This window comes from Galeopterus variegatus, unplaced genomic scaffold (assembly GCF_000696425.1).
Source record: "Galeopterus variegatus unplaced genomic scaffold, G_variegatus-3.0.2 Scaffold7499, whole genome shotgun sequence".
NCBI lineage: Eukaryota > Metazoa > Chordata > Mammalia > Dermoptera > Cynocephalidae > Galeopterus > Galeopterus variegatus.
In genome coordinates this window covers 72,665-90,989 of record NW_007733610.1, presented here as the reverse complement: position 1 = coordinate 90,989, position 18,325 = coordinate 72,665, and the positions used below count along the sequence as shown (strand labels likewise).

Here is an 18,325-nt window from a genome sequence, read left to right as displayed (position 1 = left end):
CTCTTTCCGAAGTTATATTACAAAATAGAAGGGGATTAGACCTCTTGGATGTGTACATTAATGTTTTTCATCAAATTTGGGAAGTTTAAAACCATTATTTCTTTAAATATTTTACTGTTTTTTTCCCTCTCTTCTTCTGAGACTCCTATCATACATATGTTAGTACATTTGATACTATCCTACATGTTTCTGAAGTCTGTTCATTTTTCCTCATTTTTTTTTTTCATTTTGTTCCTCCAACTAGATAATCGTGATTGATTTTCTGTTTCTCTCTTCTGTTGGATCAAATCTTTTGCTAAGTCTCTCTATGATTTACTTACGTTTTCAACTCAGGAATTTCTATTTGGTTCTTATTTATACATAATTTCTCTTTGTTGATATTGTCTTTAATTCACTACAGTCATAATTTATTTTTACAACTTTTATTCCTCTGAACATTCTTATAATATTTGATGTGTATTCTTTGTCTACTAAGTCCAACATCTGAACCACCTCAGAGAGAGTTTGTACTGACTTCTTTTTCTTGTATATGGGCCACACTATCTTCTTTCTTTGCATTTCTCATAATGTTTTGTTGAAAATGAAACATTTTAAATAATACATTATGTCTTTTCTGGATTCTGATTCTTCCACCCTCAGGAGTTGTTACTGTTCTCTGTTTTTTGATTGTTACTTTTCAGGACCATTAAAATAGATTCTATCTTTTTGGGAATGTGCAGCCACTGAAGTCAATACTCACTTATTTTTAATTATTTTCTTCATTTTTAAGCCTGGCTTCCAAGGAGTCACCCAGGGTCATCATGATTAGGAAGGGTTTTCCTTAAATACCTAGAACCAGTAAGGCTCCCACACTTTGTTCAGGAAACCTGGAGGTGGATTGGATCATACTTTCAAAGTTCAGGCAGTTTACAATCTGCTTTGACTTTCACTTTCTGCTTGTGTAAGAACTCATGGTGAGCCAGGAACCAGTAGATAACTGAGGCCAGCTATGATCTCTCCTGAGCATGTGAACACTTTCAGATCTCCAGGACTATATCAGAGTTGCCAAAGCCCAATATCATTGCACAAATATATCTTTTATATTTTTGCTGTAATGTTGTTTGTCCCAACCAATATTTCTGCGTTTGGTAGCTATGATGTTAGTCTTTCCCAGTTGTTTGCCACCAATATCATTATTGTTGACTACAATGTCCCTGAACTTTTCCTTGGATCTCCAAATCAAATCAACCACCTCCTGGGGCAAGAAGACTGTTAGCCTTAATGTCTATGAAGCCATGGAAGTAAGGAAGGGAAGAGAGGAGAATGGGAGCAGTCATAATATAAATGCTACAAACCCCACTTTTCTAACCAAAGTGCAATTTTTTTTTTTTTTTTGTCTTTTGGTTTTTTCTGTGTCCGGCAACGGATCGCAACCCTCAGTGTTGCCCCCGCACCGGACCGGGGACCGGCAACGGGATCGCAACCCTCGGCGTTGCCCCCGCGCCTCGCTCAGCCAGTGAGCGGGAACCGGTTTGTATGTGGGATCTGAACCCTCGGGCAGGAGTGCCACCGCGCTTCCCAAGCGGCGCACTCATCCAATCCAGTGCGCCACCGGGCCGGCCCGCAATTTTTTTTTTTAATAAATGCTTTCAATTTGCTGTATGACTTTGGCTAATTTCCAGAGTTTTTAAATGGTTGTTGACTGTTCTGCCAGTTTTGCCACTTTTTGGAGGTGAGAATTTTCCAATGTCCTCACTCTGCCATTCTGGAAGTCCCACTTTCTAATAAAATTTTAAAAGGGTTAAGATATCTTCCAGCTATGTATCCAGACAGGGGTCACTCAGAAGTCAAAAACTGTTAACTATACATTACATTCTTTTGTATTATGTCTAACAATAATAATCAAAGCATTTAATTCTAAGAGAGAAATATAGAATTGGCCTGATTTTGTTTCTTACCTAGCAGTCAAAAAAACTTAAAATTTTCCAAAATTTTTTTAGCAGTCGTACATTAATTTTTAACAATATGAAAGAGATTATAACTATTAGTTTCTGTATTGCTAAAATAGGTACATGGACAATTTAGATAAAAAATTAAAATTAAATAAAAATCTGAATTAAATGTAATCAATTATAAGAATGGTTCATGATTTGATAAAAAAGATAAACACTTGATAAATAGAAACAAGTAAAAGAATTCTGATTTTATACAGTGCATTCATTTTATGAAGAATTAAACTAATATAATAAAAAGCACAGTTCAAAAATGTACATATACATATGTATATATGCTTATATTATATTATAACAAAGATCTATCAAAAAATTAAGGAGGGAGAGGCTCACTTTGCCTAGGATTATAGGGTAAGGTTTGGCAAACAGTTTTTTAGGAACAGAGAAGTGACAGAACATTTCGAGTAGAGAGATTAGCATCTACAATGGTACAGAACTATAAAAGTATCTAAAGCATCTAGAAAGTGGCTGGAATGTGGGGGAGATAGGGATAAGATTTTGAAGAAATGAGGTAGGAAAATTCAGTTGATGCTATTCTGAAGAGTCTTGAAAGTCCTATTAAAAGGGTGTGAAATTCATCTACTAGGTAATCTGGGAAATGACTTGATAAAATTTATATGTGAGAAATACAATTCTTCATGCAAATAAAGGATGAAGTTATAAATAACAGAAGAGAAAATAAATTGAAAGTGGAATCATTATTTAGAGATTGGCATTTTTTACACCATGATGTCTAAATTGTAGGCCTTTTTTCTCACTTAAAGAAACAAAGAGTTCTTCTCCATTTGATATTGAGATGAGATATTTTCCATGAAGTACAATGTTGTGGTATATTTGTTAACTTCTAGAGTTCTCTTCTGAGTCATTTAAATATAATAAAAAGATAATATTCATACCTGTATGCTATCTCATTAAATGACTTATTTATTTCTGCAGGGGGAAAAATAAACACAAAATAATATAAAGTTAAAATTAAAAGAAATAGAAGGAAAATACCTGGTACCACTCTCTGACATTGGCCAAGTTCTTGGCAAAGACACTTAGGTAAGGGAAGCCCTACTTTCCATTATCTCTAAATTGAATAGGTTAATTAAAAGACTTCAAAAGTCTCACCCAGATTTAAGTTGAACATTTTATAGTTATTTTCTTAAGTTCACTATTAGAAAAGTATACAGATCAATTTATTTGACTTGTTCACATAAAGTATTTTACTTTACCCGAATAGCGGCAAATAAATCCTTTATACCACTTCCGAATTTCTGATCTTTAAGCATGCTGTCAAACAAATGAGGCTGTTTACGTTTCCCAGCTTTCATCCCTGCTGTACCTATATATGTTAACAAGTAAAGAAACTTATGGCATATTCAAATAATTGAAACACATCCATGAAACATATATACACACTCTAATAAGCCCAGCTGGCCCTAGAGTGGCAAGTGAGATGTTTTTGAACAAGTTAAGGTCAATCCAGTTAATTAAAAGACACATTCTTCTAAAACAGTGCTGTCCTTTAAGAACATTCTGTGATAATGAAAATTTTCCATATCTACACTGTCCAATACTGTAGCTGCTAGCTACCTGTGGCTACAAAATACTAAATACTTGAAATGTAGCTCCTGTAACTATTTTTCAGTGTTTGCAAAATAAATTTATTAAAATTTATTAAAAATTTATTAAAGTTTAATAAAACTTATTTAAAATTTAATAAATTTAATAAAATTTAATAAACAGTAAAAATGTATTAAAAGATTTTTAAATATATATAAATTGTAAAAATTTAATAAATTTTTAAAGACAACTTATAAATTCTAAACATAAATTATTTTTAAAATGAAATAATGAAAAGTAAAAATACATATTAATGAAATTCTGATACATAAAATAATATTTGGCTGTAATACTGCTTCATTTGTTCAAATAACACTAGCACATGATAGAGTATCTCTATGACAGACCACTACAAGTACAGGAGTCATATTCTCAGAGCAATGTTGTACTGACATGCTCTGAGAATGGGGCCAGGGGCAGGGAGTGGACTACTGTCCTTTAGTTTAATGAATTATATTTTTATATTCACCTGGTATATTGCGTGGAAAGCATGACAATGGTATTGATGTAGACCATGCAATAAGAGTGGTAATAAGAAAATAAACCCACCAAGTCGACAGCCATTGTGGATAACCATCATCTTTAGTGCTTTAATAGAGAAAAATGAAAAATTTCAACTTTGGGTATTTTATTACAACAGAGCTATCATCACAGAGAGAGAAAAAAGAAAAAAAATCTGTTAATTTGTCACTATTGTTTCTGTTGTTCAAAGGGAGCAGTTGTTATCATCACAGAGAGAGAAAAAAGAAAAAAAATCTGTTAATTTGTCACTATTGTTTCTGTTGTTCAAAGGGAGCAGTTGTCTGTTCTCTAATTATGTGCTTCCCTTTTGTCTTACAGGATCCTAAATTTTTCCCTTTTCCTTCTGTTCCCTGGCACCACTCAGATAGCAAAGGTTGTTTGTCCCTGTTTAACTTTTTTTTCCACCAGAAGCTATGTATTTGGAATACTACCTTTCAATCTTACCTCTCCTTTGAAATCATTCCTGACCCTTTAAATCAAGCACCTAAACCTTTATGGCAAGCCTTGTCCTTCAAGTTGCACAGCTGACCTTTTATATGGCATCTGACCCTTTAAATCACAGATACATTGAAAGCCCTTTCTTCTAGTCCTTTCTCTGAACTCTCAACTTTAGCATGAACTTATCCTTGGAGTGATCATTCCCAATCACCTGTAAGACCCTGTGCTAGGCTCTCTGTCCTCTGCCTTCCCTGTAGTTTTTCTTGGTCTGCCTTTGCCAAGGCCATGATTTTGTGGAAAAATTGCATAGTTGTGAAGTTATTTTGTATCATTTAAGAAGGAGATTGGGGGAACTGGTTACGACACAAATGCCATTGTCTTTAGCTCCACACACATTTAGGACCTTCTCCAACAGCCATTGTGGGAAAATGCCCACATCCATAGCAACCACAGTTTTGGAGGTGCTGACTTCTCACCAGTAGCCCTATTATAAACTAAAACCTGGTGGGTAGCTTGCTTATTATAGGCCTTGTCCTTAATAGAATGTGGAGAATGTTCCCAGTCTTACTCACTGATGAGAAAACTCTTTATTCACTGCTAGCATTACTCAGGAATACAAATTCCAACTTGCAATGACATAGGGTTACAATCTTGACTTCCATTATCTACTTGTTATATATATCTGAATATGCTTACACCCAGGAGTGTCAGCTCCAGATTACACTAAGGCTACATGTTGCCTCATTGATAATTTAATATTCATATTCAGAAGTTTTCTTCTTTTCACTTTTGAACCCAGCTCTATATTCTAACTATGTACACTACATTACATATAGTATGATTATTACATATGTATATATAATTGTGTATCTACAAGAGCCAGAGAAACCAACTAAACAAACCATAAAATGTAAGCAAAGAATTTGATATATATAAAATTTGATATATATATTTGTATATATAAAAGACAAATTTAGAAACCAAATATGTTCCTCCTACTAGAAATAATTGATTCATAAATGGAATATATAAAGATTCCATGTACAATACTAACAAAATGTATGAAATTCCTAGGAATAAACTTAATGGGATATGTTCAATAAAGAAAATAATAAAACTTTATTGAAGCACATAAAAGGAGAGCAGAGAAATAGAGTAACATAGCGTATTCTTGCATAAAAGACAACAATTATTCCCAACTTGCTATATAAATTCAAACAATTCACATAAAAATACTTTTATTATAATCTGAGATTATAAAATTTATCTGGTAGAGTGATTTTGTAAAAATAGTTTCTGGTATTTGATGAAAAATGATAATGAATGGAGACTTATCCAAGCAAATAGCAAATCATACAGTAAAGCTTTATTAATTAAAACATTGTAGTATTGGCATGGGAATAGAAAAATATATGAAGAAACAGACTACAGAGATAAGATACAAGAATAAAACCTATGGATACAGGGAAATTTAATTTATGATAAAGATGGTGTTTAATATCAGTTAAAAAAAAATCACACAGAATGATCCATAAGTGTCCTCAGTACAATTACATATCCTTTTCAGGTAAAAATAGAAGCTTGGCGTATGCTCATATTACATGCAAAAATAAACTGATATTGAGTATCTAAATATACAAAACACATTTACAAAGATACTGGAGAAAATATAGTCAAATATTTTAATAATTTTATATTAAGAGCTTCTTAAGCAAGACAGGAAACTAAAATCTTATGAAAGGAAAAATATACTGACATATTTTACTATATAAAAACTTTTAAGGTTTGTATAATAAGAGATGCCATACACAAAGTTTAAAGACAGATTGGGAGAAATTATTTGTCATGTGTCTAGCAGACAATTAATATCCATAATACATAAAGAAGTTTTATAAATCTATAAGAAGTGAGCCAATATAAAAACAAGGAAGGAAACAGGCATCAAATTCAAACATAAAAAAATACATATGGCTAGCAGAGATATTGTATGAATCATGGTCCTGAAAACATACTCTCTCTGGGTAATTTAAGAATATATAATTTAATAAAAAGTACTATTTAAGTGATGTGAGGAGAGTTTAAAGAAATCTGTGTAGGAAGAGGTGGAACCCTGGGTCTAGCCACAGCAGAGAGCCATACCACCTCCAGCCCTGAAGAGACAAGAGGAGATAGAGGTTAAGCAAACCTAAGGCCATGTAAGAGGAGACATGGCCTTTTTAAAAGAGATAGAGCAAAACCATTGAGACTCAGCAGGGAAGGAAAGAAAAGAACAATATCCAGATCTCGCTTTCCTCATGCCCTCAGATCTCTCTCCAGTGCTCTACCCAAGCCAAGCCTAAAAGGAACCAGAATCTATTATTGCCCATTGATGTTGTCCATATGGGTCAACCTCCTTAGGTACAGAGCAGGGTGAAGAAAAGTAGAGAGTGAAACTGTAGCAACAGAAAATATCCAACATAATCCATCACCTTGGTGCCTAAGAATGATTGCTCTTTGCTGAGCAAAAAAAAAATTCTTGGATGAAAAAAGCTCTTAGGATACACTAAATCTCATTAGTTACTATACAATCATGAGATTATATTAATTCTATTATATTCTCAACTGAAATCTAAAACACTGTTGTAGAAGATGTTGTTGGTTTCCCATTTATATAACCTTGGCTTGGCATTCATAGTTCCCATACACACCAAATGAATAGCTCTGAATGGCAAGGACTCTATGGTTGGCTGAGAGTTCAGAGGGCAGGGCCAAAATAGCCTAGTTAATATTTAACCCCAAGAGCATCCCTCAACCAATGATAGCAGGATTTACTGGATATATATCCCAACTTCTTTAAACAGCTGTTGGGATAACTCTGAGTTATATCTATACTGTCCCCCAGAGTTCTCGTTAATATTTAACCCCAAGAGCATCCCTCAACCAATGATAGCAGGATTTACTGGATATATATTCCAACTTCTTTAAACAGCTGTTGGGATAACTCTGAGTTATATCTATACTGTCCCCCAGAGTTCTCTGGTGGGGATGAGCCCTAATTTCCCCAAGCAATAAAATGCTCAATACAATGAACATTTTATTGTCTTCTCATCCTTACCTTCCCTTGCTCACTTCCCCACTATCCTGTCATACTTCCTAGAATCATCTCTCAAATAAATAGTGTACACTCATATCTTTGTCCCAAGTTCTGCTTCTGTGGGAACCCAACCTAAGATAGTTACTATCACCAGAGCTCATCATACAATCTGACAGAAGAAAACGTAGAAGAAAATTAACATAAAACCTTGTTCTCATTGTTCCTGTCTCATTAGCTAGTAACAGGTCTAAGTTTACCATCAAATCTTCCTTCTTTCACCACCTGTTCAGCTAGTGCCTTGGTTAGAAAGAATACTTCACCTGGTGGGGTGACCGAAACCTTGATTCCTGTAAGATCTGAGCCTTACTGGTATTGTCTTTAATGAGATGAGGAAGTCATCCATTAAAGAGAACTACTAATCTTTCCCCAGAGACACTCTGCCCGATGCCTCAAGGCTGAGCAGTCCAGGAGGGCTGCACACTCTGATGGCACTGCTCAAGAGGGTGTAGATGCCCAGAGAAAGGGCCTGTTTCCCCATGAGCAGACCCTCTCACCCAAGCCAGTGGGAAGCTAAGAAAATAAATAAATAAATAAATAATAAATAGATAGATGATTGATAGATGGATGGATGGATGGATGGATGGATAGATAGATAGATAGATAGATAGATAGATAGATAGATAGATAGATAGATAGATAGATAGATAGATAGATAGATAGATAGATAGATAGATAGATAGATAGATAGATAGATAGATAGATAGATAGATAGATAGATAGATAGATAGATAGATAGATAGATAGATAGATAGATAGATAGATAGATAGATAGATAGATAGATAGATAGATAGATAGATAGATAGATAGATAGATAGATAGATAGATAGATAGATAGATAGATAGATAGATAGATAGATAGATAGATAGATAGATAGATAGATAGATAGATAGATAGATAGATAGATAGATAGATAGATAGATAGATAGATAGATAGATAGATAGATAGATAGATAGATAGATAGATGGATAGATAGATAGATAGATAGATAGATAGATAGATAGATAGATAGATAGAACTACTAGGCAAAGAGAATACGGAGAACCAAGTAAATCCCTTGGATTTCAAACAAGTCATCCTTGTCTCTGTTATATAGCAGCAGCCCATTCGCTTTCTATCAGTAACTCAGATAATTCACACTGGTTACTATTGAGATTCCCTTTCACTACACATTGATTCAGAATCATTACAATCTCAAAATGACTGAGAATATTATATTTCCTAATGTATCTAAATCATACTCCATTGGGAGTAAGGACCTCCAAAACCATCAAGGTCAAGTCTGCAGGGAATGAAAGCAAAAATTCATTCAGTGGAATATTTCACGTAAAAGTGAGAACCCCTGGGCCGGCCCGGTGGTGCACTCTGTAGAGTGCGGCGCTTGAGAGCGCAGTGGTACTCCCACCGAGGGTTCGGATCCCACATAGAGACCAGTCCGCTCACTGGTTGAGCGCAGTGCAGGCGCGACACAGGGTTGCGATCCTGTTGCCGGTCGCAGTACGGGCACGACACTGAGGGTTGCGATCCCGTTACCAGTCATGAAAAAAGACAAAAAAAAAAAAAAAGTGAGAACCCCTTCCACCCCACCCACCCCTTGGTTCCCAGACCTACGCATCCAGGCAATGGGGGAGATAGCATCATATATACATGGTTGGATCAACATAAGATCCTATAATGGATCTTACAGACAGTAACCCAGCTTCAAAGATTGATATCACCATAACGGCTAAGGGCACCAAGCCATTACGCCATTCTATCAAGCCAGCTATTCCAGAATAATCAGGTACAGAGTAAAACCAGTGCATTCTGTAATTATTATATTGTCATACTTTGTCTACAATATATTTCCTAGTCGGAGGCAATATTATATGAGATACCATGGGGATGATTAAGGCTTTTGTAAGTCTGTGAATGGTGGTGCTAGCAGAAGCACTGTAGGAAGAGAAGAAAAATGCCTGCCTAGAATATGTCTTTCCCTGTAAAGACAAATCATTGTCTTCTTTATGGTAAAAGAGGGCAAATGTAATCAACCTGACAACAGATGGCCAGCTTGTCTCCCAAGGAATGCATCATATCAGGGACTCGAGGTTGCCTCCACTGTTGACCAGATGGATAATCAGCAACAGCAATATTAAAATACTGGTGAATATTCTTGATGAGAGATTGTCCTTGGTGAGAAGGAATCTACGGTGTCGCATCTATGCAAAGTCACAATTCCTGTTACTATGGACATTTTTTTACATGGGCCCATTGAGGAAGAACTGGGGTGGTTAAATAAAAAAGGAAGAGAGAGAGAGAGGCTGAATGACATTAACAGGATGGGTCATATTGTCCAAATGATTTGAGAGCCTCCTCCAAAGTAAATACCCCTTTCATGTGACCATTCCAAGATATTTATTGACATGTTCTCCTATCACTTATTTTCCAATCTTGTTCTAAGTCTCTGACTACTGAAACAAGCTGGTAACTACAAATTAGAATAGATTCATACCTCAGGCCATCTTTCTTTCTATATTAAGTGGACAACCAGCCTGAAGTTCTACTCACTACAAGGAATTCTTGTATTTCAGGGCCCCTACTAAGTGAAGCTAAAATGTAGTGGCCATGCGTTTTCAAAAATTCATACCCTTAAATGTTTCCTTTTCCCTAGAAATGGTCTCTAATGCTGTTAAAAGAAGCCATATGACCCAGAAGTCTTTACAACCACTTTTATCATAGAAATGATTACTGCTACAGCCACTTAATGTCCCAAAACCTTGCCCTCCCCTGACCTTAATCACATTCCACACAGTTGTAGTCACTATGCCCAATTTAACCCCAGCAAGAATATTATTTGTGCACACAAATATGCAACTTACTTCTGGAATCCTATTGCTACTCCAGATACTACTCCTAGTATCAGTGAGGATCCTGGTAGGAAACAGATAATATACTCACACTAGATAATTTGATAAGAGTATAATAAGGGACTATTTCTAATGGTGTGGGCAGAGTTCAAGCAAATGAACAAGGCATGGTACAAAATTCTGGGGCTAGCAACGGTAGCAAGCTATTACCATAGACCTGAATATCAACTGGTACAGTGTTTAACAGATGGAGAGAACAGCTCGATGAGAGCTGTGGCCTTTAGAAGAAGGATCCAGACAATATGAGTACAACCCTTAGGAAGAAGCTGAGAGGGTAAAGGCCCTCACTTTAACTTACTCCTGCCTTCTCATCTGTTGGTGCCTCTCACTGGCCAAACCCAGCTGAAATCCACAGTGCAGAGGAGTATAATGAGGCTGTCAATACAGGTCGGCCTCCTTGAGCAGAGGGGGGTAGAGATTTTAGGAAGATGGAAAGTGAATTTGGAGAGGCAAACAGAATATATTCAGCACAAAGCTTATTGCCTGATACCTTATCTGTTCCCCTTTATGATATTCGTCTAGCAGCTATGGAAACTTCACGCAAGCCAGGTAAGAACTGATGTGAGCTGACAGAGGAGATACCAGAAGAACTTTCAGGTAGCATAGGTAGCAATAAATAACTATGGAACTAGTTGGCTAATTGGAAATAAACAACATGAGCTAGTTGACTTCTGTATCTCAGTTTCTATTAGTTCCACATTTATATAACCCCGAGTTTCAGAAATGGAGGAAGAATCTCTCTGTTTTCTTATAGCTCTTTAATTAACTACAAAGGCAAGGAGTCACTGATGGTACTACCTCCCAGTATATAATTAAAACACAGCTTTTAAAATATATATTTATATAGCAGAAGGAAGGAAATACTAAAAGATTAGAGAAGAAATACTGTAAGTGAAATAAAGAATAGAATAACAACAAAGAAAAGCAACAAAACAAAGAGCTGAATTTTTAAAGGCTAACAAAACTGAAAAATCTTTAGCTAGACTAATTAATAAAGAAAGAGAAAAGATGAATAACAAAAACTCAGAAATAAAAGGAGACATTACAACTGATGCTACAGAAATAAAAAGGATCATAAGAAACTACTATGAATAATTATGTAAACAAATTAAATAACCTAGAAGAAATGGATAAATTTCCAGAAATATACAACCTACCAAGACTGTATCATTAAGAAATAAAATATCTGAACAAAGCTATAATTAGTAAGGAGATTGAATCAGAAATCAGAAGCCTCCCCCAAAAGAAAGGTTCAGTACTAGATGGATTCACTGGAGAAACCTACCAAACATTTAAGTATGAATTAATAATAATCCTTCTCACACCTGCACTGGAGCCAGTATGCAATGCTGGGGGACTCCCAGCTCAGGCCAGTGTGCACCACCCAGAGAGGCCTGAGAGGTGCCAGGCCCATGTGACCCAAGGCATCCATGCAAGAGCAGGTACGTGCCACTGTGGGACTCCCAGCCCAGGCCAGTCCCCACAGCCCAGAGAGGCCCAAGCCTCCTGCCCACAGGCACCAAGGCAGCCATGCCAAATTGGCAGTCCCTGCAGGATCCTAGCCAGACATTTGGGTTGAACGAGTGGACTGCAAAATCTCCTGCCACAATGACTAAACACCAAAGAAAAGATACCAGAAATGTTAAAAATCAAGAAAGTACAGCACCACCAAAGGGTAATAATAACTCTCAAGCTCTAGATCCTATAGAATAGGAAGTCCTTAAAATGACTAACAAGGAATTTCAAGCAACAATTCTAAGGAAACTAAATGAGATACAAGAAAACTCATTTAGACAACACAATGAAATGAGAAAAAGTATACAGGACCTGAAAGAAGAAATATACAAAGAAATCAATGCCCTGAAAAACCATGTAGCAGAGCTTACAGAGCTGAAGAATTCATTCAACGAAATAAAAAACACAACAGAGAGTTTAACCAGCAGGCTAGAACAAGCAGAAGAGAGAATTTCTGACCTTGAAGATGGGCTGTATGAAATAATATGGGCAGACAAAAAAAGAAAAAAGAATTTAAAACATTGGAGAAAATCTGGGAGAGATAACAGACAACCTTAGGCACTCAAATAATTGAATCATGGGTATTCTAGAAGGGGGGGGGAAAGGAAATGACATTGAAAATATATTCAACAAATAATGGCAGAAAACTTCCCACATATAGGGAAAGACACAGATCTTCTGATTCAGGAGGCTCAAGGATCCCCAAACATATTCAACCCAAAAAGGTCCTCTCCAAGACATGTTATAGTCAAATTGACAAAACTCAAAGACAAAGAGAGAATCTTAAAAGCTCCAAGAGAGAAGTGTAAAGTCACTTATAAGGGAGCACCAATCAGACAAACATGAGACTTTTCATCACAAACGCTAAAAGCCAGAAAAGAATGAGATGATATACTCAAAATACTAAAAGACAGAGATTGCCAGCCAAGAATACTTTACCAGCAGAGCTATCCTTCTGAAACTAAGGACAAATAGTATATTTCTCAGACAAACAAATACTATGGGAGTTCACCACCACACAACCCACCTTACAAGAAATTCTAAAGGATGTACTGGGTTTGGTACCTGAAAGACAACCACCACTGCCATAAATACTCAAGAAAAAATAAAACCCACTAGTAAAATTAAAATGTTAACAATAAAGAGAAAAAAAGTTTATCTATCACCACAAGAAACAAATACAGAAGACAAAGAGTAAACCAGAAAGAAAGGAACAAAAGATACTTAACACATCCAAACAAAAATCAGTAAAATCCTAGGAGTAAATTAACACCTATCAATAACAACTCCATGCAAAAGGATTAAATTCCAATCAAAAGACACAGACTGACTGACTGGATTAAAAAGTTGGACCCAACTATATGCTGCCTTCAAGAGACTCACCTCACCTGTAAAGACACACATAGACTAAGAGTGAAAGGATGGAAAAAGATATACCATGCAAATAGAAATGAAAACCAGCGGGAGTAGCTATTCTTATATCTGATAAAATACCCTTTAAATCAAAAACCATAAAAAGAGATAAAGAGGGCCACTAGAGAATGGTAAAAGGATTCGTCCATCAAGAAGACATAACAGTCATATATATATGCACCCAACATCAGAGCAGCCAGATTTATAAAGAAAACACTATTAGACCAAAAGAATGAGATAGACACCAATACCAAATTAGCAGGGGACCTGAACACTCACTCTCAATATTGGACAGATCATCTAGGCAAAGAATGAGCAGAGAAACACAAGATCACTTTAAAAAAGAAACAGAAGAAAACACTTTAGACCAATTGGACTTGGCAGATATCTACAGAACATTCCATCCAACAAACTAAGAATATTCATTCTTCTCATCAGCACATGGAACATTCTCCAGGATAAATCACATGTTAGGTCACAAATCAAGTCTCAACAAATTCAAAAAAATTGGAATTATCCCATGTATTTTTTCAGATCACAATGGATTAAAAATAGAAATCAATAACAAATTAAACTCTGGAAACTATATAAACACATGGAAATTAAACAGCATTCTACTTAATGACATATAGGTCTAAGAAGAACACAAACAGGAAATCAAAAAATGTATTGAAAATAATGATACATTATACCAAAACCTGTTGGATACTGCAAAAGCAGTACTAAGGGGAAATATATCACATTAAATGTTTACTTCAGAAGAATGGAAAGATGGAAACTAACCACCCTAATACTCCACCTTAAAGAATGAGAAAAACAAGAGCAATCAAAACCCAAAGTTAGAAGATGGAAAGAAATCAGTAAGATCAGGATAGAACTTAATGAAATAGAAACCTAGAAAATAATACAAAAGATCAATGAATCAAAAAGTGTTTTTTTTGAAAAAATAAATAAAATAGACAGACAATTAGGAAGACTAACTAAAAAAAGGAGAAGATCCAAATAACAAAAATTAGAAATAAAAAGGTGAATATTACAACTGATATCTCAGAAATACAAGAAATCATTAGAGACTACTATAAACAACTATATGCCAACAAATTTGAAAATCTAGAGGAAATGGATAAATTTCTGGACACAGACAAATTACCAAAACTGAGCCAAGATGATGTAGAAAATCTGAACAGACCAATAACAATAAAAGAGATTGAAGCTGTTATCCAAAGGCTCCCAACAAAGAAAAGTCCAGGAACAGATAGGTTCACAGCTGAATTCTACCAAACATTCAAAGAGGAATTGACACCAATTCTCTACAAACTATTCCAAAAGATTGAAACAGAGGCCATTCTCCCAAACTCATACTATGAAGCAAGCATCACCCTGATACCCAAACCAGACAAAGATACAACAAAAAAAGAATACTACAGGCCAATATCCTTGATGAATATCGATGCAAAATTCCTCAATAAAATACTAGCTAACAGAATACAGCAACACATACACAAAATTGTACACCATAATGAAGTGGGATTCCTCCCAGGGATGCAAGGTTGGTTCAACATACACAGATCAATAACTGTGATACACCATATCAATAAAATCAAAAACAAAGACCGTATGATCATCTCTATAAATACTGAAAAAGCATTTGAGAAAATTCAACATTCATTCATGATAAAGACTCTCTACAAGTTAGGTATAGACAGAAAGTATCTCAAAATAATTAAAGCCATATATGATTAGCCCACTGCCTATATAATCCTGAATGGAGAAAAGCTGTAAGCTTTTCCAGTAGGAACTAGACAAGGATGCTGACTCTCACCACTCCTATTCAACATAGTGTTGGAAGTACTAGTCAGAGCAATCAAAGAAGAGAAGGAAATAAAGGGCATCCAGATTGGAAAAGATGAAGTCAAACTGTCCTTGTTTGCTGATGACATGATCCTATATATCGAACAGCCTAAACCCTCTACAAAAAAACTGTTAGCATTGATAAATGATTTCAGCACAGTTGCAGGAAAAAAAATCAACACACAAAAATCAGTAGCATTTCTATGCTCCAACAATGAATAAGCAGAAAAAAGAAATCAAAAAAGGTAGCCATTTACGATAGCCACCAAAAAAATAAAATACTTAGGAATAGAGTTAACCAAGGATGTGAAAAATCTCTCCAATGAGAATGACAAACCACTGTTGAGAGAAATTAAAGAAGACACAAGAAGATGGAAAGATATCCCATGCTCTTGATTGGAAGAATCAACATTGTGATAATGTCCATACCCACCCAAAGTGATCTACAAATTCAATGCAACCCCCATCAAAATTCCAATGACATTTTTCTCTGAATTGGAAAAAACTATCCTAACATTTATATGGAATAACAAAAGACCACAAATAGCTAAAGCAATTCTGAGCATAAAAAATAAAGGTGGAGGCATAATACCACCTGACTTTAAACTATACTACAAAGCAATAATAACCAAAACAACATGGTACTGGCATAAAAGCAGACACACAGATCAATGGAATAGAGAATCCAGAAATCAACTCACACACCTACAGCCATCTGATCTTTGAGAAAGGCACCAAGTTTACACACTGGGGAAGAGACTGCCTCTACAGCAAAGGGGGCTGGGATAACTGGATGTCCATATGCAGGAGAATGAAACTAGACCTATACCTCTCACCATATACCAAAATCAACTCAAAATGGATTAAATAATTAAATATACACCCTGAAACAATAAAACTTCTTAAAGAAAACATACAGGAAACACTCCAGTAGGTTTGGGAAGTAGAACAGAAGTAGGATTGGGTACAGACTTCATGAATATGACTCCAAAAGCACAGGCAACCGAAGGAAAAATAAACGAAAGGGATTATATCAAACCAAAAAGCTTCTGCACAGCAAAAGAAATAATTAACAGAGTTAAAAGACAACCAACAGAGTGGGAGAAAATATTTGCAAAATATACATTTGACAAAGGACTAATATCCAGAATATACAAGGATCTCAAACAACTTTACAGCAAAAAGCAAGTAACCCAATTAAAAAATTGGCAAAGCAGCTAAATAGGCATTCCTCAATATACAAATGGCCAACAGACACATGAAAAATTGCTCAACATCACTCAGTATTTGAAAAATGCAAATCAAAACCACACTGAGATACCATCTCACTCCAGTTAGAATGGCTAATATCCAAAAGATAAATGCTGACAAGGTTGTGGAGAAAAAGGAAGTCTCCTTCATTGTTGGTGGAACTGCAAAATGGTGCAGCCTTTATGGACAATAGTTTGGAGGTTCATCAAACAATTACAGGTAGATATATCATATGACCCAGCTATTCCACTGCTGGGAATATACCCAGAGGAATGGAAATCTTTATGTCAAAGGGGTACATTTGCTTCAATGTTTATTGCAGCACTATTTACAATAGCCAAGAGTTGGAACCAGCCCAAATATCCATCATCATCAGATGAGTGGATACAGAAAATGTGGTATATCTGCACAAGGGAATTCTACTCTGCTATAAAAAGAATGAAATACTACCATTTGCAGCAACATGGATGGACTTAGAGAGAATTATATTAAGTGAAATAAGTCAGGCACAAAAATAGAAATACCACATGTTCTCACTTATTTGTGGGAGCTAAAAATAAATAAATACACAAACAAATGGGGGTACAGAGAAGACACAACAATCACAATTCCTTGAACTTGTTAAGTAAACAGATGTGATGTTGATAGGTGGGAGGGGGAAAGAGGAATTGGTAAAGGAATACAAAAATCAATTACATTTTATACTGATAAAATAAAATAAAATAAAAATAACAATCCTTCTCAAAGTAGTCCAGTAAACTGAAGAAAAGAGAACACTTCCAAATTCATTCTATCAGGTCAGAATTATCCTACTACCAAACACAGACAAAGATACTAGAAGAAAACTACAGACTAATATCCTTGATAAAAACTGATGTAAAAATCCTAAACAAGATTAGCAAACAGAAATCAACAAAATATTAAAAGATTATACATTATGATCAAGTGGAAGTTATTCCTGTAATGCCATGATAGTTCAACATATAAAAATCAATCAATTAAGAGAATGAAGAATAAAAACTACACGATCATGGCAATGGATTCAGAAAAAGCATTTGACAAAATTCAACATCCTTTCATGATTAGAAAAAAAAACACTCAACAAACTAGGGTCATGTGTGTGATCCTCTATATAAGGAGAGCAAGTAAGAAGGTTAGCTCTCTTGCTCAGGCCATTCTTGCCATCTAATACCCTGCATTGCTGTAGAAAGTCACTACAAAGAAGAAGGCCCTCACCAGATGTGTTCCCTGGACGTTAAACTTCCCAGCCTCCAAAACTATAAGAAATAAATTTAATTTTCTTTATAATTTATCCAGCTTCAGGAATGCTGTTATAAGCCACAGGAAATGGACTAATGTAAAAGCTTAGAAATAAACCCTCATGTATATGGTCAAATAATCTTAGACAAGGCTGACAAGGCTACATTGGGCAAAAAATAGTCTCTTCAAAAATAGTGTTGGGTAGGGCCGGCCCAGTGGCGCACTGGATGGTGCGCCGCTTGGGAAGCGCGGCGGCGCTCCCGTCCGAGGGTTCGGATCCCACATACAGACCGGCTCCCGCTCACTGGCTGAGCGAGGCACGGGAGCAACACCGAGGCTTGCGATCCCGTTGCCGGTCCCCGGTCCGGTACCGGGGCAACACTGAGGATTGTGATCCGTTGCCGGTCCCCCGTCCAGTACGGGGGCAACACTGAGGA

The 18,325-nt window shown here is 35.8% G+C and overlaps 1 protein-coding gene across 1 annotated transcript in view; it reads right to left on the bottom strand.

The window, feature by feature from the left end:
- Nucleotides 1-3,208: 3,208 nt before the first annotated feature.
- The window catches only part of LOC103607514 (solute carrier organic anion transporter family member 6A1-like), a gene marked incomplete at its 3' end in the record, with an annotated part of 35,702 nt that continues 20,585 nt past the window's right edge, over nt 3,209-18,325 (bottom strand). The window contains 2 exon segments of the mRNA XM_008592011.1: nt 3,209-3,318; nt 4,069-4,187. Of these exon segments, the coding sequence (XP_008590233.1) occupies nt 3,209-3,318; nt 4,069-4,187 (229 nt within the window).